The sequence below is a fragment of the Periophthalmus magnuspinnatus genome, chromosome 16 (genome assembly GCF_009829125.3).
Source record: "Periophthalmus magnuspinnatus isolate fPerMag1 chromosome 16, fPerMag1.2.pri, whole genome shotgun sequence".
Classification (NCBI taxonomy): Eukaryota; Metazoa; Chordata; class Actinopteri; order Gobiiformes; family Gobiidae; genus Periophthalmus; species Periophthalmus magnuspinnatus.
The window spans coordinates 30,206,449-30,229,594 of NC_047141.1; the positions used below are offsets into that span (position 1 = coordinate 30,206,449).

Consider the following 23,146-nt stretch of genomic DNA (forward strand, 5'->3'; position numbering starts at 1 on the left):
ATAGGGTGAAGTGCCTTGCCCAAGGACTGCACGGGCTCGTCAAAACCGGGATTGAACCATCGACGTTGGGGTTGGTGGTCGCTTTAACCTCCCCAGTGAAGAGCAGAGCGCCCCCTAGAGCTACTCGTGTTAAAGGACTTGTTTTTCTCCTCTGATCTCAGGTGCCGTCCTGTGTTTTCTCAAAGGACAAACGTTCAGTGCCTTTTTCACTGACGTGTCCAGACAAATGCCTGCTGATTTATGTACGTACTGACAGAAATGAATGCAATAAGATATTTAAGTTTAAATTTAGTAATGATAATACTATTTAATTGAACCGTATTTAATGAGCGATGTGGAAAATATGGATTATTTCTGTGCGTTTAGTCAAATGTGACCTCCAATAACAAACATGATCATATTTTTTTTCTGTAATTTTCCACAGAGCAACTTTCAAAACATCTGTATTTGGTCAATCATGAATATCCAAGTCACTCATCAACAGACTGTATGTTTTATAGAAAATATTAAAGATTTTAACTTGTACTTTTTAGTTTCCTTTCACTATTTGAATTAGTACACTGATAACTCTTTTGTTTCTAAATGTTTCTTTTATTTTTCCAGAGCATTTAGAACGACCCTTCCCACATTAATCTGAGCAAATCCAGCACCGAGGAACAAACCCTCATTGTACAGTGGTACTTTGAGTCATATGAGTCAAATACTGCGTTTAATACCAGAGATGCCCCGAGCGTAAATGACATTAAAGGAATAATAAGTGGCAGTATGTGATCTCCACAGACCTGACTCGTCCTGATTTCTTCCTGTGGGGGACGATCTTAAAGAAAAGGTGTTGGTGGATAAACCTCAGACGACTTAATAAACGACTTTAAACATAATATCAACGATCAAATAAGAGACATAAGCCCCGAAATGCTTTAAATGTGATGCAAAGTGTGTTGGATCGGGCTGTTCAGGGACAAACCGAACATTTTTACTTCCCCGAGTTTAAGTTCAAGTGTAAGTGAACAATTATAACCGTATATATTGACAAAAATCTCAGAAGGTTCAGTTTATCTACGGCTAAAATTTGGTGAGTAAAACTTAAGAATTATAGGAGCGACTGAAGATTTAAAAGTGTCAGTGACTTTTGGGAAGAAGAAAAGTGTCTCAGGGGAATCTTGGCTCAGGTAAAAAAAACATTTAAGCTCCTTTTGAGGCTTCCTGAACTTCTTTGCATTGCTGATTACACTAAAAACTATTCAATTCAATTCATCTTTATTTCGAACTCGTGGTCCATTCAAAAAACAGACAGACAGTAACAATACAAAACAATAAACATCTATGTTTTAAAAAGCCAACCATACCAATGTCTCCACATTCTGGACTGGTAGCGAATTGCACTGCATCTTATGCTTGTGAGTGACAGTAGAATTTCATTTTCTGACTTGTTCAGTCTGCAGATAAACCTGTACATTAAAGTTCTCAGTACAGCTTGCAATGTATTCACTCATGCGGTGACAAACATTTCAGTCGCACTGGTCCATCATGGCCTCCTCAAGAGCACCTGCAACGCGTCATTATAAGCCACTATTGAACTGAAATACGTTAAAGAAATATACTACTTTAAACTATGGCTAAAATGACGTCAAAGCTGCTCTGACGTTGATGCGATTTGGTAACGAAGAGAGAAAGTGGCTGGATTCAAACTAAGCACTTGCGAACTGGAGGAGAAGAGGAGCACGTAGTGACATCAGCAGGTGGAACAGAGCGTGTGAGCTCTGAGAATACGCAGGAATACTTCAAAATGGACAAACGAAAACCAAACTCCAGGTGTTTTTGCGTTAAACCCACAGACTGTGTAAAGAATTGGATTAAGTGAGTGTTGATGTCACCTACAGCGTTCAACTTCAGTCAAACGAAGCTAATCGAGGCAAGCACTGACCGCGGAGCCAGGTAACGCCCCTTCCCGCCTAGCTTAGCAACACTGTCAATCAAAGTTGTTTCTAACGTTAGCAGGAGCAGCCTCGTAGGAAGAAGACACTTGATTTGTGTATTATTAATATCAGTGTAGCGACGCTTAGCTTTTGTCGCTTAGAGAGGAGCTCGAGTCCAGTAACTTCGTCTAACGCGCCGCCGTTTGTAAGAAAACACCGTCGCATAATGGATTTTCTGGTGGTTTAATGACGCAGTGGCTTAAGCAAGTTACACACAAACAGCCGGTAAACATGTAGGTACAAAAAATAGTCTGGTAACAAGCAAAACGAAGCGTTCAACGGAAAAAGAATAAGGGACCCGGCGTTTCCCGTCTCCACTCGCCAGACAGCAGGAACCCGGTGCCTTTAAATCTACGGGCACGTCACCTTTACCCACATGAACCCCGCCCCCTCACGCATCATCATAGCAACCAAATCACCCTACAATCGTTGATTTACTGACAAAATGGCGAAATAAAACACCAGAATCAGATCGCTATGTTCATTTATATCTAAAGTTTATGGTTAAAACATGGATAAAAAGCTGAGTTTGTTTAGCGTTTTACAGACTTTTTAAATAACTGAGCAAAGCAGGAACCCGGTGCCTTTAAATCTACGGGCACGTCAACTTTATCCACATGAACCCCGCCCCCTCACGTATCGTCATAGCAACCAAATCACCCATATGGTTCCTACAATCATTGATTTATAGACAAAATGGCGAAATAAAGCACCAGAATCAGATCGCTATGTTCATTTATATCTAAAGTTTATGGTTAAAACATGGATAAAAAGCTGAGTTTGTTTAGCGTTTTACAGACTGAGCAAAGCCACAGTCTTTGAGAAAGTGTCAGTGATGTTTTCGTGGCTCTGAAATGGACTGGGCAGGAGGTTTGTTGGAAAAGGCGACATCCTGGTGGATTAAGCGTCTGCCAGTTCGCTCTGTGAGTTCACTTTAGTCTGACAGTCTCCACTGAGCCGCCCCGCTCTGCCCACTGCAGCCAAACGCAGCTCAAGATCAAACATGGACCTCAGTCATGGAGAAGACACGATGCATATTTTTAGTATTTGAACGCTGAAATTTGGGGACGTAAAAATGACTCGAATCAAAAATGTTTCATCTTGCACCAATTGTTATACACCAATAGAACAAGATTTTTTGTTTTCTCTTGAATATAGAAACAAACACAAATGACTCCAGATGATTTTAAAAAGCCGTGTTTAATTGAACTGAACTAGATGTGTTTTATTTTACACATTATAATCCCCATGGAGTAATTTGTCCTCCGCATTTGACCCGTCCCTCAACCTGACAGGAGCAGTGAGGACCCGTCTACGACTGACGGGAGGATTATACCATATTTTTGGATTGATGGGGAGAAACTAGAGCGTCCAAAGGAAAACTCACCCAAACACAGAGGGAGAAACTCAAACTCTAAACAGAAAGGCCTGAGAGTTGAACCAGGAACCTTCTTGTTGTGAGGTGAGAGTGGTAAACATACACATATACAGAATCCAGACTGCATTTCTAAGGTTGACAAGGAAACCGAAGCCCTCACTGCTACCCCACCCAGACACATTTAACATGCTAACACAATTAGGCCGGGAATCGAACTTGTGATCTTTTTGTTTTGAGGCGAGAGTGCTAGCTATGCAAGTATCCATCATAGGCTCCATGTTTTATGTTGATAAGTAAACCAGAGTGCACATTGGCACGCCACCCAGATGCAGTAACAACTTGCTAACCTAACCCAGTTCGGGCATCAAGCCTGGGACCTTCTGGTTGTGAGGTGAGAGTGCTAACCATGCACATATCCATCATTGGCTCCATATTTTAGGTTGACAAGGAAACTGGAGCACACATTGATAACCCACCCAGACACAGTTAACAACTTGCTAACCCCAGTCAGTTTGGGAATCAAACCTGGGACCTTCTGGTTGTGAGGCAAGAGTGCTAACAATGCATCATCATGGCCATCCATGGTTTAGGTTGACAAGGAAACCGGAGTGCACATTGGTAATCCACTCAGACACAATAACAACGTGCTAACCCCAATCAGCTCAGGAATCGAACCTGGGACCTTCTGGTTGTGAGGGACCTTCTGATTGTGAGGCGAGAGTGCTAGCTATACATGTATCCAGAATAGGCTGCATGTTTTAGGTTGACAAGGAAACCAGAGTCCTCATTGCTACCTCACCAGACACAGTAAACATGCTAACCCAGCCCAGTCCGGAAATCGAACCTTGGACCATCTTGTTGTGAGGCGAGAGTGCTAACAATGCATGTATTCATCATCGGCTTAATGGTTTACGCTGACAAGGAAACCGAAGCACACATTGATAACCCACCCAGACACAATAAAAGCTTGCTAACATCACACGCAGTCCGGGAATCAAACCTGGGACCTTCTGGTTGTGAGGCGAGAGTGCTAACCATGCATGCATCAATTACAGGCTCCATGTTTTAGGTTGACAAGGAAACCAGAGTGTACATTGTTACCCCACCCAAAGTAACAATTTACTAATTCATCCCAGTCCGGGAATCGAACCTGAGACCTTCTGGTTGTGAGGCAAGAGTGCTAACTATGCAGGTATCCATCACAGGTTCTATAGTTTATGTTCACAAGGAAACCAGAGCGCACACTGGCAAGACGGCAAGATGCAGTAACAACTTGCTAACCCCGCCCAGTCCGGGAATCGAATCTGGGACATTCTGATTCTGAGGGACCTTCTTGTTGTGAGGTTAGAGTGCTAGCTATACACATATCCACAATAGGCTGCACGTTTTGGGTTGACAAGGAAACCAGAGTGCACATTGGTAATCCACCCAGACACAGTAACAACTTGCTAACCCCACCCAGTTTGGGAATTGAACCTGGGACCATCTGGTTGTGTGGAAAAAGTGCTAACAATACACGTATCAATCATAGGCTCCATAGTTTATATTAACAAGGAAATCAGAATCCTCATTGTTACCCCACCCAGACACAGTAACAACTTGCTAACCCAAACCAATCCGGGAATCAAACCTGGGACCTTCTGGTTGTGAGGTGAGAGTGCTAACCATGCATGGATTCATCATAACCTCCGTGGTTTAGGTTGACAAGGAAAAAAGAGTCCTCATCACTACCTCACCAGACACAGTAACAACTTGCTAACCCAACCTAGCCTGGGAATCGAACCTGGAACCTTCTGGTTGTGAGGCAAGAGTGCTAACTATGCAGGTATCCATCATAGGTTCTATAGTTTATGTTGACAAGGAAACCAGAGCGCACACTGGCAAGGCACCTAGATGCAGTAATAACTTGCTAACCCCGCCCAGTCCGGGAATAGAACCTGGAACCTTCTGGTTGTGAGGCGAGCGTGCTAACTCCTCACTCCTTTTCCACGATTTTCCTTCACTTTTTAAACACACTGTGAGTTTTCTAAAAAAGACCAGCGACACGTGCTCATATTATAACATTTGTGGGTTTGTTTATTTGCTCTTTCTCCATCAGAGGAAAATAAAGAATAAAACGAGGAGATTCTGTCGTGCAGGAAACGAGGGAAAGGAAGAAACAGAGAAGTGTGGACAGAGGAGGAGCGATGGTGTAGAGACAAACCATTCTGTGACGGCCGACCGTACGCATGCATAGAGTGAGTGTACCCCCCCCCCCCCCCGGTGAGGCCCCCCTAGACCCACCGCCCCGTTTCAGACACCGTGATCCAACTGGGACGGACCTCGACATGAACCGTCTCGCTGAACGTGCACACATCTGATTGGGTTATGTCCATGTGATGTCATAGCGTTGGGAAAAACAGTCACCTTCGAGTCAATCCCTCGTTTATCGCCGGGGTTACGTTCTAAAAATAACCCGCAATAAACAAAATCCGCGAAGTATCAGCTTTATTTTTCACAATTATTCTCTATGTTTTTTGCTGTAAAACCCCTCACCACACACTTTATACACTTTTCTCACACAGGCGTTAACATTTTCTCACATTTCTCTCTCGTTTAAACTCTCTCAAAGTTCAAACCTTCGTAGGCGTCTTTGTCGGTGCAGAACGTTTCATCGACATTGTGGGCTTTGTCGGGGAGAAAACAAACCGCAAACCTACAGCACTTCAGAGTCACACTGCGATCCAACATTTATGTAAATTTGACACGGCACGGAGGAGACTGATGGACAATGGGCTACAGTCCAACAGCCAATCAGGACGCAGAACACAATGGTCTACAGTCCAACAGCCAATCAGGACACAGAACACAATGAACATTTATATGCTGTAAAAAGCATGTAAAATCACACTAAAAAAATCCGTGAAACAGCGAGACCACGAAAGGTGAACCACGATATAACGAGGAACAACTGTAATGAAAAAAATACTAGTACTTTCTAAAATTTCGTAATCTGCTGCAAACTTTTTACCAGGTTTTTGTTCCTTTTGGATAAACCTGGTTATTAAAAACAGAACAAGTGTTAGTGCTGCAGACTCATCACCGAGTGAGTGTTTGTCCACTAATCTGAAAGGTTCGCGGTTCAAATCCTGCTCTGCGTACAGTTGTCCCTCGTTATATCGCGTTTCATCTTTCACGGTCTCGCTGTTTTGCAGATTTTTTTGTGCAATTTTACATGCGTTTCCTGATTGGCTCTTGGACTGTAGACCATTGTCCATCAGTCTCCTCTGCGCCGTGTCAAATTTACATAAACGTTGGATCGCAGTGTGACTCTGAAGTGCTGTATGTTTGTGGGTTTTGTTTCGACAAAACCCACAATGTCGATGAAACGTTCTGCACCGACAAAGGCGCCTACGAAGTTTTGAACTTTGAGAGAGTTTAAACGAGAGAGAAATGTGAGAAAATGTTAACGCCTGTGTGAGAAAAGTGTATAAAGTGTGTGGTGAGGGGTTTTACAGACAAAAAAACATAGAGAATACGTAAAAATAAAGCTGATACTTCACGGATTTCGTCTATTGCGGGTTATTTTTAGGAACGTAACCCCCGCAGTAATCGTACTTTACAGAACTTTAGACAACAAAATTTCTGGAGCTTAATAATGAGGTTCCATCTTGTTTTATAGATGGAGGTCAGAGGTCAGCACTTCTCTACGTGCGATTCACTATTTTTAAAACCTCTAAACAGATTATTTTTGGAGGGGATTGCGTCCAAAAACATGACTAAACGTGCTGCTTCGTGTCCTTCTATCTGGCAACAATAACACCTTTGAATATGAATAGTACTTTTTCACTTTTTGGCCCTAGAAGATGTTGAATTCTGTGCCAAAGTTGAGTTTCTGTAAATAAACTCAATAATTACAGATATTAAAGACGCTGTACTGGATTTTTCCCTTGTATTTCAGTAAAATGTGTTTCCCCAGTGCAGATTTGTTATAAAAGCCACTCTCGAGGTCAAAATTTGTGCTATCGGCATTTATTCATACAGTTTTTTGTTGTTTGATAATGAGGAAGTTCATCATTAGCATGCTAGTTGTTGTTAGCTTCACTCTGAGGGTTCTAGTGTTGTTTCCTTCGCAAGCGGACCTGGAGTTGCGTTTTTTTTTGTTTTTTTTTTTGTTTCATTCGCACATATTTAATGCACAAATCCTCCATATTTAGACTGAACTAAACTGAAAACGCCCTGTTCCACCTTGTGATGTCATCATGTAGTAATACAGGAAGTGCTCCGCTGTGTTTTTTAAACTCCACACACATTCATTTCTAGAATCTTTTGGATGTATTTCAGCTCTGGAATTGCCAATTTAGACTAAAACAAAAGGTAAAAAGGAGCTGTTAGCTTGAAAAAACTACCACTTGATGACATCACAAGGTGGAACAGAGCGTTTTGTAGACAGACTAATCATAAAATCTTACTCAAACATGCAAGAATGAAACAAAACGCAACTCCAGGCATGTTTTTTGAGGAGGAAACAGCTTTATAACATGATTTAGAGCACAAAAGAGTCAATTTTGTGTAATATAGAGCCTTTAGTTTTGTTTTTCACATTTTTAAGACAGTTTTAAGACGATTTGAAACTATAACCTCTTCATTTGTACAGATATGACACCACATAAACACAACCCGTTTTCCTCACGTTCCAAGTCTGATTGCCTGTTTCCCCTTTGGTTAAAAAAATAAGTAGAAACATGGTATTTTTGACTTCTCCAGGCAGTGATTTTTCCAACAGAACTGCAGACAGCTATTGCACAGAGACAAACAGTCAGACACAGAGCACAGAGCAGGTACAGAGAGAAAGAGAAGGAGAGAAGGCAGCGACCACGAGCCACACAGCCATGCCTGCGAGTCTTTTTCAGAAGAGGCCAGTGGAATTATACAAAAACAGGAAGTTATTCTGCAAATCAGAGCGTTAACACAGACATGATTGGTACACCTTAACATTTTTACACAAATATTTGGCTTTTTGTTATTAGTTAAAATCATTCATTCGTATTTTTCCTTCAGCAAAAATAGCAAGAAATTAACCCGAACTGAAGCAGTGTCTTTTCTGGTTTCAAAAATTAACTTCTACATGAGTGCAAATGACTTATAACGCTCCAAATATCACCTAAAACTGAACACAATATCTGCAAAATGGTGGAAGTGTCTTGCTCAAAAGGACAACAACAGTGCGTCGTATTACAGTGGAGTTGAACCAGAGACTTTTAGCTTTTTGGCTGCCATTTTCTTATCGCAAAAGCAGATAATTTAGCTTGAAATAGAAACCACTGGACTTAAAGCTGCATTTTGTTGTTTGCTAATGAGGAAGTTCACTGTTAGCATGCTAGTTGTCGTTAGCGAGGCTTCTAATGTTGTTTCCTCATCACAAACAGACCTGGAGTTGTGTTGTTTTTTTGTTTCATTCTCACATGATTAACACACAAAACTTGTATATTTACACTGAGTTCTTCTCTCAAACTGAAAACACTCTGTTCCACCTTGTGATGTCATCATGTGGTGATACAGGAAGTGCTCCGCTGTGTTTTTAAACTCCACACACCTTCATTTCTAGAATCATTTGGATCATTTCAGCTCCTGGAATTGCCAATTTCTACTAAAAACAAAAGGTAAAAGGAGATGTTAACTTGAAAACTACCACTTGATGACATCACAAAGTGGAACAGAGCGTTTTGCTAGAGTGGAGTTGAACCAGAGACTTTTAGGTTTTTGGCTGCCATTTTCTTATCGCAAAAGCAGATAATTTAGCTTGAAATAGTAGCTAACGAAAAGCTGCACTGTGTAACTCCAGGTGTAAGGTCTGACACTTCGTTGTTTCCATGGAGATGATTTGTCCGGAATGCTCCACCGTTTGGCATTAAACCTGTCGCATTTATTCAATTACAGATGTTGCTATTGTTTAAAAAAAAAAAAGTATTCTGTAGTGTGAGCGACGTCGCTTGTCCATAGATCTGGCCTGTAGCTTGGCCAGGCGGCGTCACCTGCTTGTCTCCATGGAAACAGACACATTTAATGCTATATTGTGGAACATTCCAGGCAAATCAATGACCCTCCCATGAACCATTCACCACAGAACTTGCATAATAGATCAGAAATGCAAGTCAAATCATTCAGGTCCGTAATGTAAATATATAAAAACTAAATTCAGCTTGTGAAATTAAGTCATTTGAACTCATGTCGATATTTTACAGAGTATTTCCTCACAAAACATCCCGGGTTTTTCAGCAGCAAATCCAAAAATCTGAACGAGGAAAAGACACTGCTCCCAGAGGCGTTCGTGCCCAAAAGGATTCACTTTGTACAAGTTTTAACTTTTTCTTCTTCCTGAAAATGAAACGTAGATAAACAAAGGTGTGCCGTTGTGTAAAGACATTCTGTTTGCAGTTTTGAGCCCTGGATTTGTAACATCTGCCAGTGTCAGTGCAGGGCTTCTTCATTTACACTGCAAGAAAACAGATGGAGATGAGTTTAAATGACTCGAGGACTTGAATTCAAAATATTAATCTGATTTTGAGTAGTTCTGACTCGTTTATTTGATGAACTTTGATGATTTCACTTGTTTCTACATGTTTCTGGCTTGTTTTAATATGTATTTTGTTATTTCAAGCTAACGTTTTGGCTAAAGAGGCGAGATTTTTTCCCAATAATTTTGAAACCAATGGAACAAATCACATAAAACTGTTCATTTAAGCCAGGGGTGCCCAAACTTTTTTCATTTTATTTGAAGCGGAGTCAATTCAGGGAGTCAAATTGTGAGTTTAACACAGGTTTGACGGAGCAATTGTGCCTTTAATAAGACTTGGAAGATTATTTTTAGGTCTGTGTCACAATGCAGTGTGATTTTATTTAGTTTATAGAGGTATTTGTAGTCAAAAATACTTCCTGATCAATTGAGCCAGTTTAGGAGGAGGCATGAGGGCCAAAACAAATTGGTCTGAGGGCCGCATTTGGCCCCGGGGCCGTAGTTTGGACAGCCCCGATTTAAGCGATTAAACCACTACAATTTCTTTCGTGGTTACAGCAACGGTTCAATCCCATATGTTCACATTTTTAGTGTTGCACAGTGAACGTAGACACTGGGAGCGAGGTTAAGTGTCTTGCGCAAGGACACAACGGCAATATTTATTTGTGGGAGCTGGAATCACACCGCCAACCTGCGCGTTAGTGGATCTGAGCGGTGTACAAATTACGTTTTATGTCAAGAATGGGATTCGAAGCGCCAACTCAACCAACTGAGCTACTATCGCCCTCTTAGCTGATGTTGCCCTGTAAATATCTAGACGTTGTTGTGTCGTTTTGCAAGACACTTCAACTTGTAAGAGGGTAGCTGTGGTTAGAGAAATAGCTGACCAACGCTAACATAAATTAGCATCTGTAGTGTCTGGAAAAGCTATAAATGAACGTATATTTTCAAGCCTGAACGAGTCCGACTACTCAAACCAAGATTAAAATTGTACGTTCAAGTCATTTTGGCCCATACTTCATGTTTTTTTTCTTACAGCGCGTTAAATGGCCTGTTGTACTGTAAAAATCATCCGTGTAAAGTGCTCAAAACCAGAATAAAACAAGAGTGCTTTACAAGCCTGACACCGACTCCAACTTAGACTTCAGATTTCAACAAGTCAAGTATAAAAATAAACATTGTTCCAACATTGCATAAAGAAGCAATTCATAAATAAATTCATTCAAGTCAATAAAAGTTTTTGTTTTGTCTTAAAAGTTCCTCACACAATCATCGGAAGTGAGAGGACGCCGTGCTCCTCAACTCAAAGCAATGGTAAAGATGGCTGTATGACTTTCAAGTGGAACATGCACAAAACTGTCCATCGAAATCCTCAACGAAAAAACTGTCCGTCGACCGTAGCTCCTTAACAATTAAAAAACAAAATAAAAGCATTTCCGTCAATATTTCTCTAACAACTTTCACACTCCAGTCGCTGCTTCACAGTAATCGCGATGAGCAGGAAGACGCCGATCTACTTTTCAGTTTAAAAGTCTTCTGTTCTGGTCCCTGATGCTGTTTTCCCTTTCAAAATAAAAGCCAAAATAGTTCCTTTCCTCAAGTTGTCGCCAATAGTTTCATCGGGTAATTGCTTTATTTACAGCATCGACATTCACCCATCTCCTGTTGTCCATGGATGGCGGCGCAAACAAAAATAAAATCGTGAAATTGAAAGAATGTGGTGCAAAATGAAGAGCTCTTAAGAGACGATTCTTTCTGTACATTTACACGACAGCTCACACGGGCGATAACCCGGTGCGGTCTGTCTATTGCTGGTTACAATTTAGATAAATGTTTTGCATGTGTGTGTTGAGACAGTGTAGTGTAAGTTTAACCAGCTCTAATGTGAAAGTGATGAGTGTGTTCATCTCCTTAAAACTGTCCTTCTTTGATGAGTGATAAACATGTACTGCCCTCTGCCTCCAGTACATTCATATAGTGGTTATTGTCTTGTTTTCGCAGCTCTGTTCATGAAAAGCGTCTGAGGGTTCATGTTGTTTAGTGGCTCGTTTTGGTTGTCGTGGAGTGGAAAGCTTTCGGGTGATGGGTGAAAACAACAGTCCAAAGGCAGCCTCTGATCTGTTGGATTGCATCAGTGCAAAAAAAGATTTGCTTATGCAGCTCTGTCTTTACTTCCTCATAATTCTCTCCATAAACCCTCCGCTCCCTACCCTCCCTCTCTTGGCTCTCCTCCCCCTCTTCCCCTGCTCCTCGTCCCCCAGTCCTCTGGCTCACTATGGTTCAGTGCAAAGTCTATACAGTGCTGTATAGGACAGGTACTCCATAGTAGAACATGCATACACACAGACAGACAGTAGGAAGCACAAAGCTCATGTGTGCAGTGCAGGAGGCCTCCTGGTGCCACTATTCCTCTGGTGTGTTTCACTGAAACACACGGCGCAGTCTCTTTACACTGGGAGAAGTTTGGGTCCTATTGGAGAATCCTTTATCTTTTATCTGGGATAATAATTTGATTAAACACTATCTAATATGTGGATAAGCTGTAAACAGAGTTTAGTTCTCCCAATGGAAAACACTGAATCGTATTATACACGTATACACTGATTTTTCTTTGTATTCGTTTTGTCGCTTTATTAGAAAATTATTCTTATCATAATGTCCTATAGTGGTTTGTTATTACTGGAGGATGTGACAGGGTTTTATTCTTCATAAAAGCATGCACGTTCCAGGACCTCCTCTGGATCAGGTGGGAGTTCGATTCCCTGATGGAGATGCCACAGTCTGCTGCTGCTTCCGCTCTGTTCCTTTGGGATGTAAGGCGTACAAAGAAAGAGGACTCCTTTGCATCATTTCTATTGACTCACAGTCAAAGCCCCCCCTCCCCTCCCCCCATGACCAATGGACTGAGTTTGAACCTGAAACGGAACAGAATAATAAATATATATGGTGTTACTATGCCTCCAGCTCCAGGTCAGTTTGTAAAAAGGAGTCTCTCGACACTTGACTTCAGTTGGTTGGCATAGCCGCGGCCGGCCCCTCCCCCTCCGGCTCCTGCTCCTGCGTCTGACTGAGCGCGCTGACATCACAGGGCTGCCACTCTGTGATTGGCTCGCACGGCGGTTGTCCCGGACTACTGCCCCCCGAGGCGTCCCCTTGTTGTGTGGGCGGGGTCAGTGTTGCGGTCTCCGGCTCCATGCACAGTGTCACCTCTTCCTCCTGAAAAACACAGGCCTTTAATCAGAGCAGCTGTGATTTAAAGCTCGCTCATTTACACAGAACATTAGCGTGTCGTCTTAAACACGTGAACACCATGTCTGTGTGTATAAAATAAGCCCCATGTTTGCAGTGCCTCTGCTTCACTCTTACACAGCTCATATCATTATTTTATATAAGCCGAGCACTGCTGACTTTACCTTGACCTCCTCCTCTTCCTCTTGCTGCTCCAGCAGCGGAGAGTGTTCACTGCCCACACTCCCCACCATCTCGTCCCCCGAGGGCGCACACAGGCCGGGCTCCACCACAGCCGACACCCCCATGTAGCCCCCCGCCTCCGCCTGGTACGCCTCCATCTGCCCCGTGTTCCACAGGTCGACCAGCGGGGGGTGAACCTGGTGCACCAGGCTGTGGATGGTGCTGTTGGGCGTCGCTTGTAACGAGTGGTTGGCGCTTTGCAACTGCTCACGAGGATTTCACAGGATCAGAAAGAACAGAACAAAGACCAGATCAGAGCTGAGGCTACATGTGAGAGTACACATTTATAGATTTGTGGTGGAGAAACTGTTGATGTTTAAACATGTGACAGAGTAAACAGTGTGAACATGAGAGGAGGCTCCTACAAAGACTCCACATCAGCAGTATGTGTGCGCAGCCTCAGAGGCATAAAGATGAATGCCTTTAGTGCCGCTCGCAGCAACAGTGAGCACGCTCACAGGTTTCCTATGATTAAGGTCATCCATCTGTGCAGAGCGCCCCCACCTGTTGTTGCTGATACTGCAGCAGCTGCTGTTGCTGGTAGTGCTGGAGCTGCTGCAGCTGCTGGAGCTGGCTCTGCTGCTGCAGGCTGAACTGCTGCTGCTGCTGCTGCTGCAGGAAGTGAGCGGCTTGGCCCTCGTAGCCCTCCGGGCCCATGACGAAGGAGCCGGGCGAGGGGGACGTCACCTCAGGCCCCATGACGAAGGAGCCGGGCGGGGGGGACGTCACCGCGGAGGGGTTGGAGCTGATGGGGTCCCAGCCCTCAGAGGAGGACAGGCAGTAATGTCCCTGTGAGACATAGGAGTGGGGCCAGACCTCTGCGGCCGTGTGCTGCAGGATCTGATCTGAAACACAGAGGCAGAGTTTGAGCTGAACAGCTCTGACTGAAGCGTTCAGCACTTACACTGTTCCAGGCTGTGGAACGCACAAAATCTACTTTATATTCTGGCTTTGATCACATCTGTTCTGATAGTGAATGCGACTGGAGGCTAAATAAAATGATATCTTTGCACCTTAGCGAGTTTGATAACAGGAATATGCATTGTGAGCATTTGAGCTTGACACACTTGATCCTCTTCAACACTTCAGGCAACTCAGCAGTTCTCTCAAGGGAAGAGCATGAAGTCAGCCCGACAGTAAACACACCTACACCCCCTCCCCATTAAAGCACTCACTTAGCTTAAAAACGCAATCATTTTATGCTAATGGTTTAATAACACTTAATAGCCTGTAGAGACACAACAGGCCACAATACGACGCTTATTAAAATCACACATACGACCGATCTAATGTCAAAGAACCAGAGATTAACGCGCTAATGTCGGGAAATGTATTGAAAACATATTTCAAAGTGACAGTTGAAGCAGATGCAGTGTCTTTTACCTTCGTTGAGATGAATAATGAGTTTCCTGCAGCCACATGAAATGGAACGGGGTGTCCTCATTATGTGATACTGCTAATGCGCTAATGTGCTAATATGCAAATGCGTTAATGCTAATGCTAATGCTCAGATGCCAACACTGAGCACATCCGTTTGAAAATGACCTCTACTCTCTGGTTTTAAGCAGCATGGTGCATTTTAATTCTTTACACATATATTTTGCTTGTTGGTTTCACTGGACAGGGAAACGGGGTGAAGAGTAGGGGGAGACATTCAGCTGTTTGTTTAAAGCTGGAATTTAAGTCAAGTGTATGTGCTGCGTTCTTTAAATATTTGCTTTTATCAACATTTTTTATTGTTTTAATTCATTTACTTTATTAGCGACAGTCGTTCAGTTGGTTTGTGCGAGCATTCGTCCACTGATCCAAAGGTTGCTGGTTCGAATCCCGCTCTCGACATAAACATCACTGGTCGAGCGGTCACATCCACTGACCCCCAGGTTGTTTGTCCTTGGGCAAAACATTTAACCACCTCACCCCAGTATTTGTGAATGTGTGTGTGAATGGGTGAGAGGTTCTTGATGTAAAAGTGGAAAAGTGCTGTATAAAAATGTGACTATTAGCAGTTTTTATTATGCTAATGTTCTTGGAGCTATTGAGAATACGTTTTTTTATAGACCAATAGCGTTTTATAATTTGATTTTCTAACTTTCTGTCGGTTAAAGCAACGATTTTGAGTGAATTGAATTGAAATACTTACAGAAAATGCTACAGGGTTGGAAAAATTAGTCTCCTCGTGTTTGCTTCCAGTTTAGTTTTAAATTCTTGTAAAATCCATAAAGTTATCTATGTATTTTTTCTACAAACTGGTCTCCACGTCCTCAGTCACATCTCAACTCACAAACAAACATGATCGTGCAGTGTCTTTCAGCCTCCTGTTGTATTTTTCCCTCTGAAATGGAGAACATGTGCGTCCCTGACTGGCTAATCCACCTGCTAATTACGCCCAAGATTCACCAAGATTGACCAGACTCACATCTCCTTTAGGTGTTTATTCTGGATCCCAGGTGAAATCGCTATGGCAACAGTCCTAATATTCATCATTGTGAAACCCGGGGACGTGTTTGACCTCCAGGCGTCCTTACCTCTGCTGGTGATGCTCTCCTGGTTGACCTCGCTCAGATGTGCCACACTCCCCTGGTTAGACCCAGACCTTGGGCTCTCTCCATCCATAGACGACCAGGCCAAGAGGGTTGCTTCAGAAATTGCAAACTGCTGCAAGATGCCTAGGATAATAAATGAAAGGTCACTGAGAGGAGCGTGGTATCATAGCAACAGCACAATGACATAAAATATATCCACATGAGGTAAAATCACTTGAATTTCAAATATTTATCTTGATTTCAGTAGTTCAGGCACGTTTTTATTGTGTAGTTTTTCTTCTGCTCCTACAGCTGCCCTAGGGCCTTACAACCACCAACAATCACTCACACAACCAGATCCATACAGAGAATTAAGTGCCTTGCTCACTGGCACAAGGTCATCAAGTAACCAAGCAACAAATAGTGTATGTGTGTTGATCCAACTAATAGAATAAAAATACAAACACAAAACCATTCTAATCAATCAATATAGTTTCTTAAAAAGCCCACTATGTAACATTTCTGGTGGAAGATCCGCCACATGTATGTCCCTGGATATTGCTTTGTCTGGAATGTTCCATTGTATGGCATTAAACAGATTAAACAGATTATATTATTGATCAAAAATACCTTGCAAAAACATGCACAGGTTAAGCTATAACATCTCCACAGAGACCAGCTGGTGGCAGACCTTTTATCAGAAAAGTTACATAGTGCACCTTTAATTCACACAATTTTAAATAATATAGACAATAATTTGTGTATCCAATTCAGTATAACTTTTATTTAACCCCAAGGAGCAGTTTAAAGCTGAGGTACCTGATTTTCAGGTGTGTATCTGAATCTAAGTCGTCCTGACTCACAAACACTTTGGCCCATTGTTAATATCCACATGTTCGGGCTGGAAATTATATTGAAAATGCAAAAAAGGCGAGTCACTGCAGTCACAGGGAACAGAGTTTAGCACAGGCCCGTGCATGGCCCTGTGCACGGGGCCATGCACACGGTTGTGCACAGGGCTGTGCACAGGGCCCACAGGGCTGTGCACGGGGCCATGCATGAGGCCACATACAGGGCCATGCACAGGGCTGATTGTTGGGGGAGGGGATCATGTTTAATGCAATAGTTTGTTTTATCTCATTCATAAAAGATTTCCCCCAGTGGCCAAAGGGTTAAATATGATCACTGAATACAATTTTTCAGTTCTGACAATTTTCTGTAGTTTGCAGAACATTTTTACTGGAGAGGGAAAAAAAAATCTGATTGAAAATTGATTCTTTTGACAAAAAAAATCGACAATTTTATTTTCAGGCAAAATTGCCCAGCTCTACCACATGTTCATATTCAAACATGTGCTCAGCTTTAGCTTCAGTTTTCAATTAGCAAAGTGAAACTGGGCTGGACCGCCAAGTGCAGCCAATCAGGGTGCTGCTTTTGGTGCTTCAGGGTTGATGAGAAATATAAATACATTATTATTACATCATTATTACCTGTGGACACAGATCTCATTTTGTCACAAAGTTCTGTTTTACAGTTTACTTCTTAGGGGGAAATGTACTCATCCTTATAAAAAAGTTTTGTACTCCAGCTTTAAGCAGATTGAGCAGGTAAAATACAAGAATAATATGACACCAGTCTCCATGCAGCTTAACCCCGGCTCTGGTCAGGTCCTGCAGTTTGAGGAGAGTAACATCCCTCTGTACAAAGGTGTATAATCTCAGACTGACCTGCGGCGAAGCGTGCCTCCTTCTCTCCGTCGCTGAGGTCGCTGTACGCGTCGTTCTCGAGCCGCCGAGCCTTCTCCTGCTCCTTGGTGCTGATGCGGGACTGCGGACCCCCCACCGTCGTCATGCCCCAGTTCTGCCACTCGATCATGTGCGCGACGCGGCCCTGAGCCATCGCCGTGGGCTTGGTCACCCGCTCCTTCATCGTCCGTGTGACTCCTGCTATAGGTGGGTGTCGCCCCAAAGGAGAGGAAGACACACAAGCATATTACGCAGTGGAACAGGAGGGAGAGAGCGGGAGAGAGGAGGTGATGGAGAGGAGGAGGAATCAGGGATGTGAATTCAGCGTGGGGAAAATGAGAAAGTGGTTTGGGAGAGGTCGGTCTATTTGTTTTTTTGGGTTTTTTTTTTTGCTAATTTGTTCTACATAGACCACAAAAATAAGAAAATCTAAAAATCTATTTATGTAGTGCATTTAAAAACAACTTCAGCTGACCAAAGTCCTTCACATAACACTTTTGATTATAGTTTATATTTAGTACGCACTGAATCTAGTTCGACTGAGTAATATCAAAACATTAGGTGTATTGTGTTATTACTGCCATTGGGGTGAAGAGAAAATGAAGCTTTCTACACCAATAAAATTGATTTTAGTAGAAAAAGTTGTTGTTAAATAAAAAACTTAAATATAGAAAATATATACTGTATTTTCCAAAGTATAAGTAACTCCGGAGTATAAGTCGCACTGGAGTATAAGTCGCTCCGGAGTATAAGTCGCTCCAGCCATAAAATGCATAATCATGAAGAAAACAACATATATTTCACATATAAATCGCATCTGAGTATAAGTCACACCCCCAGCTTATACTCGAAAAAACGTGCAATTTATAATCCAGAAAATACAGTACTTTTTATTTCAAGTGGACTATTGTAGATTAGTTAAAATTAATCCAAACCTATTTAAAAAAAAGATTAATTCAGGTAAATAACATATTACAGCGTTAGCCGTGGGTGTATTTCTAATCATTAAACATCTAATTATTTCGCAGCCCGTGAGCGATGTCGAGTAAAAAATTCCAGACCTTCATTGGTAAACAAACCCAGACGAGATTAGCATAAGTCAATTTTAAGTATAGATATTTCTCTTTTTGCTGTGTAAGTATAAAAACGCTGTGAAATGCCGAGAGCTGCTGAGGTGGTGCTGGTGTGCTAAATCATAAGTGTGTTTCTGTTTAGGGGATGGAGCGGAGAATGAATGAACCTCCTCTGACCAAGGTGCATTGTGGGATAGGGCAGGTTAATTGGGGTGATGTGGCCGAGTGGCATGAATAATGAGAGGTTGGCTTGTTGACATGATAATGCTCACACCTCTGCACTACGCTGCGCCGGATACGGAAAATCATATGTTCTATAGCTCATTACTGTCGACTGCGTCTGAGCGGCTAGCCCTCACGCCTCACGGTAAGATGATTCCTGGTTCGATTCCCGGGTCGTTCTGTGTGGAGTTTGTATGTTCTACCTGTGTCTGGGTGGGTTTCCTCAACCCAAAATATGCACAATAACTAAAATACTCCAGTTTCTGACTGAGACTTAACAGCTCACTGCTCCTGATGGTTTGGTTGAAGGATGGGTCAAATGCGAATGAGTGTGAGTGAGAGTGAATTTATTTCCCTCATGAATAAACCAAACCTTAACCTTCAATTATAGGTCTTATATTGTGCAAAATTGACTCTTGTGAGCTTTAAACCATGTTCTACTGCTGTTTCCTCATCAAAAACAGACCTGGAGTTGTGTTTTGTTTCATTCACACGTTTCAAAATGCTCTGTTCCACCTTGTGATGTCATGAAGTGGTAGTTTTCAAGTTACCAGCTCGTTTTTTACATTTACTTCAGTCGAGATTTGTGGCTATTCCGGCACTGAAATGATCCAAATGATTCTAGAAATGAAGGTGTGTGGAGTTTCAAAACACAGTGGAGCACTTCCTGTATCACCACACAATGACATCACAAGGTGGGACAGTGTGTTTTCTGTTTGAGAGAAGAACTCCGCCTAAATACGCTGGGTTTGTGTGTTACTGCTTCGCCTGAAATGTCCCACTGTACAGCTTTAAACGTATCTATCTCCAGGTAACGCTCAAGTTAAGTTACAGGTTAGATCTGCGGAGAGGCGATAACGCTCACTGACAGATGGTGTGTCTTTCTGCGTATTTCTTTTAGCAACAAACACCAGTAAACTGAGCTGAATAAATGCGACGTGGATCAGTTTAACGCCATACTGTGGAACATTCAGACAAGGAGGAAGTGACGATGGGTAAATACGCAAAGTTAGTGCGTTAAATGTGTGAGAAAGAAACAAAAAAACACAACTCCAGGTCTGTTTTTGACGAGGAAACGACATTAGAACAGATGAGCACATAGCGTAACATGAGCGCTTTAAAATTTGTGCGGTGTTTGCATGTTCTACCTGTGTTTGTACCAAGATATTTGTTCATAAACCTACAGTTCAACATCTGGAGTCGGGTCACCGGCCGCTGCTCTGCTCCTGAGAGATTTCCCCCCAGCGTTGCTAAAAGATGGGTCAAATGCAGAGGACAAATGCCCCTCCAGGATCAAAACGATGTCTACGCAAATGTGAACTAGCGCACATTTTCTGCTACGTTGCTGTTTTAGCTAGAACCCATCCTCCATATGTTGTGAGGCCGACCGCTGATGACATACTGTAAATCCCTGTGTGCTTGACGCTCTCTGATGGTGGCGCATGGAGATGAGATATATGAATAAATTATAGGAATAAATTACGGGACAACGCTGCAAAAGAGGAATATCTGCACGGATTAAAATGACTCCAACTCAGACTCATGGATTTGAGCACTTTGTCACATTACGTACCAGTTTCCAGATCATTTATTTTGAGTTAAATGCGTATACCAATAGTGCAATTTTCTTATCACATTATAAATAAGGTGCTACGTAGAATAACAAGTAATTAATTATACTGTCAAAAACTCTAAATCTTAAGAATAATATTGAATTGACACAAGTAAAAGCCAAAGTTAAGGACACTGCCTTATATCTGTCTGAAGGGAGAAGCTAACTAAACTGAAACTGTAAACAGCACTGTTAGCATCCTGTTAGCTCGTTCTCTTTGTTTTCTTTGTTTGCTTTGGGTCTGAGGATGGGGATTATAGATGGGGGATCTCAAACCATTTTTTTTCTCTGGCTCAAATCTGAATCTCACTATTTTGAAAGGAGTATTTAGTGTCTTTGAGATGGAGATGAACAGCAGACTGCGGTCCTGAGCAGCTCTCACGATGATGTAACTTTGGCTTTTACTACGGATCAGACCTGGACGACTGGGGAATTACACGGACAATTGATATCAGTATTAAAAATATAAAGTAATCTGGCTAAATGTTACAGATATGAACGTTTACTTCGTTTTGTTAAGTACCGATAAATGATCAATTAACATATGTACGTTTATGTAATTGGCACGTACATTTCATTCACTGTATCTTGGTTGCATGAAGTACACATCATAGTACAGACAAGTAAACTATGTACTTGGTTTACTCCAGTGAGTGTATAAGTTGTAATACACAAACTCAAAATTGATCTGAAATTAAAATTAATATTCTGAATCCAAGTCATTCGCACTAATCTACTGTAGAGATATTTGTTTTTTGCAGTTTGTCCGTTTCACCACAGCACAACTAGACTGTACTACACTGCATTGCACAAGAATACTGCAAAAACAAAGGCACTTCACTACACTGCACTGGAGTCGGCACAACATAAGAACTAACACCGTTTAAGGACACGAAGACGGAGACTAACATTTTTTTTGTATAACAGATCACGACCACGCAACATGAAACTACACTCACCTTCAACAAGCCGTGTGACGATGCAGTGTGCTTTATGTCAGTGATTCTCAAACTTATCAAGCCTTTACAAGTCGAGTTAAAGGTTCACTGTGTAACTTTTCCGCTGCAGAATTCACCCGCCGCTTGTCTCACGGGAATGTTATTGCTTTGCCTGGAGTATTACGCAGTTCAGTGACAAGGAAAAGACGTCGTTCAGGGTGTTTCTGAGCGACACGAAAGGCTGTAATTGAATAAACGCAAGATGTTTAATGCTGTACTGTGGAAAATTCCAGGCAAAGCGATCACATTTCTCTATTTCTCCACCAGAAAAGTTGCATAATTCATGTTTTAACAATTGAAACTGATCTAAATCTAAACCAGGTTGAAGCTAAGACGAAACTAGTGTGAAATTAAGGTTAAAAATGTAACCATGGTTCTATGAATTCCATCCCAAAAAGGGTTAATGAAAGCGCTGTCTAAAGCAAAGTCTATATATGTTTATTCAGGAATTAAAGCGGGTCTAAATATGGACTTTTCCAGATCTAAACCTGGTCTAAACTAGCTACAACGCTCTACCAATGGTTCGCGTCCCACAGTTTGAGAACCACTGCTTATGTAATTCCAGGCTGAATTCTCTTACATCAATGACTATTATAACAAGCCATTGACGAGGGGTTTTAGCGTGTGAAGGGGGAGTGATTTTGAAGGGGGGAAAAGGGAACCCATTTTCGGGTACCATGCTAACCCGGATGCCCCGCAGAGCACTGGGCCAACATGGGGTCGTTTTACCCTTTTACACGACAGACACACACCTGACACACCTGACAGTGACGACTTAGCCAATGCCCCGATCCCGTACGCGTTCGAGTTCCTCTTCAACCGAGGCAGGATCGACGTGGTGTCCTCCATAGAGAGCTACAAAAGGGAGAAACGAGAAAAAAAAAACAAGGGATGGAGAGAGTAGTGGAGGAGGAGCGGAGGAGGAGTGAAGGAGCATGTGACCACAGTGAGGCGTGTTCAAAAGAGAGACAGAGAGAGGGGGAGACAGGTGAGTGAAGAGAGGTGACGTAGATGCAAGGGTTAATACACACAAATCTGAATATTTATATCTATAGCTACCCCAGTTTTTTGCTTTTGTGGTAGTAAACCTGTGCTCGCTAGTACTACGACCATGACAAACTGAAACGGAAGGAGTTGCAAGGCGGGAGTGGTGGGGTGAGAGAGGGAGGAGCCCGAAGCTAAAAGGGGGTGAGTCAAATCAACGATGCGCACTGCAAAAAGACGTATCTACATGTGTTATAGTCACTTCAGTTCAGAATGTTCATCTTGTTTTGAGTAGTTTTAGCTAGATTTAAGTGCTTCATCAACCCAAAGTGTGGCCCGTTGTTGTGTTCTTCAGCAACACACCTCACCCACCTTTACTATGTATGAGTGTGGTTCGTGAGCGAGTGGTCGGTGGTGGACGGAGCGGTCGTTTGCGCAGATTGCTAGCCTCGTTTTTTTGAAGAAGTAACCTGCCACCACTGAGATGATACTGAATGAATAACAGTTTGAAACGCTTATCTCGCCTTTAACACCATAAGGCAGGGGCGTCAAACTCATTTTCATCGAGGGCCACATCAGCAAAATGGCCGCCATGAAGGGCCAGATGTGACTGTGACAGTGTAAATGTCACTAAATGTAACCGAATGTCATGTAAAATAAATGTAATTA

At 42.4% G+C, this 23,146-nt stretch overlaps 2 protein-coding genes across 4 annotated transcripts in view; one reads left to right on the forward strand and one right to left on the reverse strand.

Annotated features, from left to right (window-relative positions):
* The window catches only part of zyx (zyxin), a 282,791-nt gene that overhangs the window by 161,430 nt on the left and 98,215 nt on the right, over nucleotides 1-23,146 (forward strand). The window lies entirely within an intron of this gene.
* The window catches only part of fam131bb (family with sequence similarity 131 member Bb), a 60,731-nt gene continuing 50,012 nt past the window's right edge, over nucleotides 12,428-23,146 (reverse strand). For all 3 annotated transcript variants that reach the window (XM_055228128.1, XM_033981171.2, XM_055228127.1), the window contains 6 exons: nucleotides 22,246-22,348; nucleotides 17,571-17,786; nucleotides 15,847-15,987; nucleotides 13,826-14,166; nucleotides 13,264-13,524; nucleotides 12,428-13,066 (listed from right to left, as the gene is read on the reverse strand). In XM_055228128.1, the coding sequence (XP_055084103.1) occupies nucleotides 12,857-13,066; nucleotides 13,264-13,524; nucleotides 13,826-14,166; nucleotides 15,847-15,987; nucleotides 17,571-17,786; nucleotides 22,246-22,342 (1,266 nt within the window). In that variant the 5' untranslated portion in view covers nucleotides 22,343-22,348 and the 3' untranslated portion in view covers nucleotides 12,428-12,856. The remainder of the gene's footprint in view (nucleotides 13,067-13,263; nucleotides 13,525-13,825; nucleotides 14,167-15,846; nucleotides 15,988-17,570; nucleotides 17,787-22,245; nucleotides 22,349-23,146) is intronic.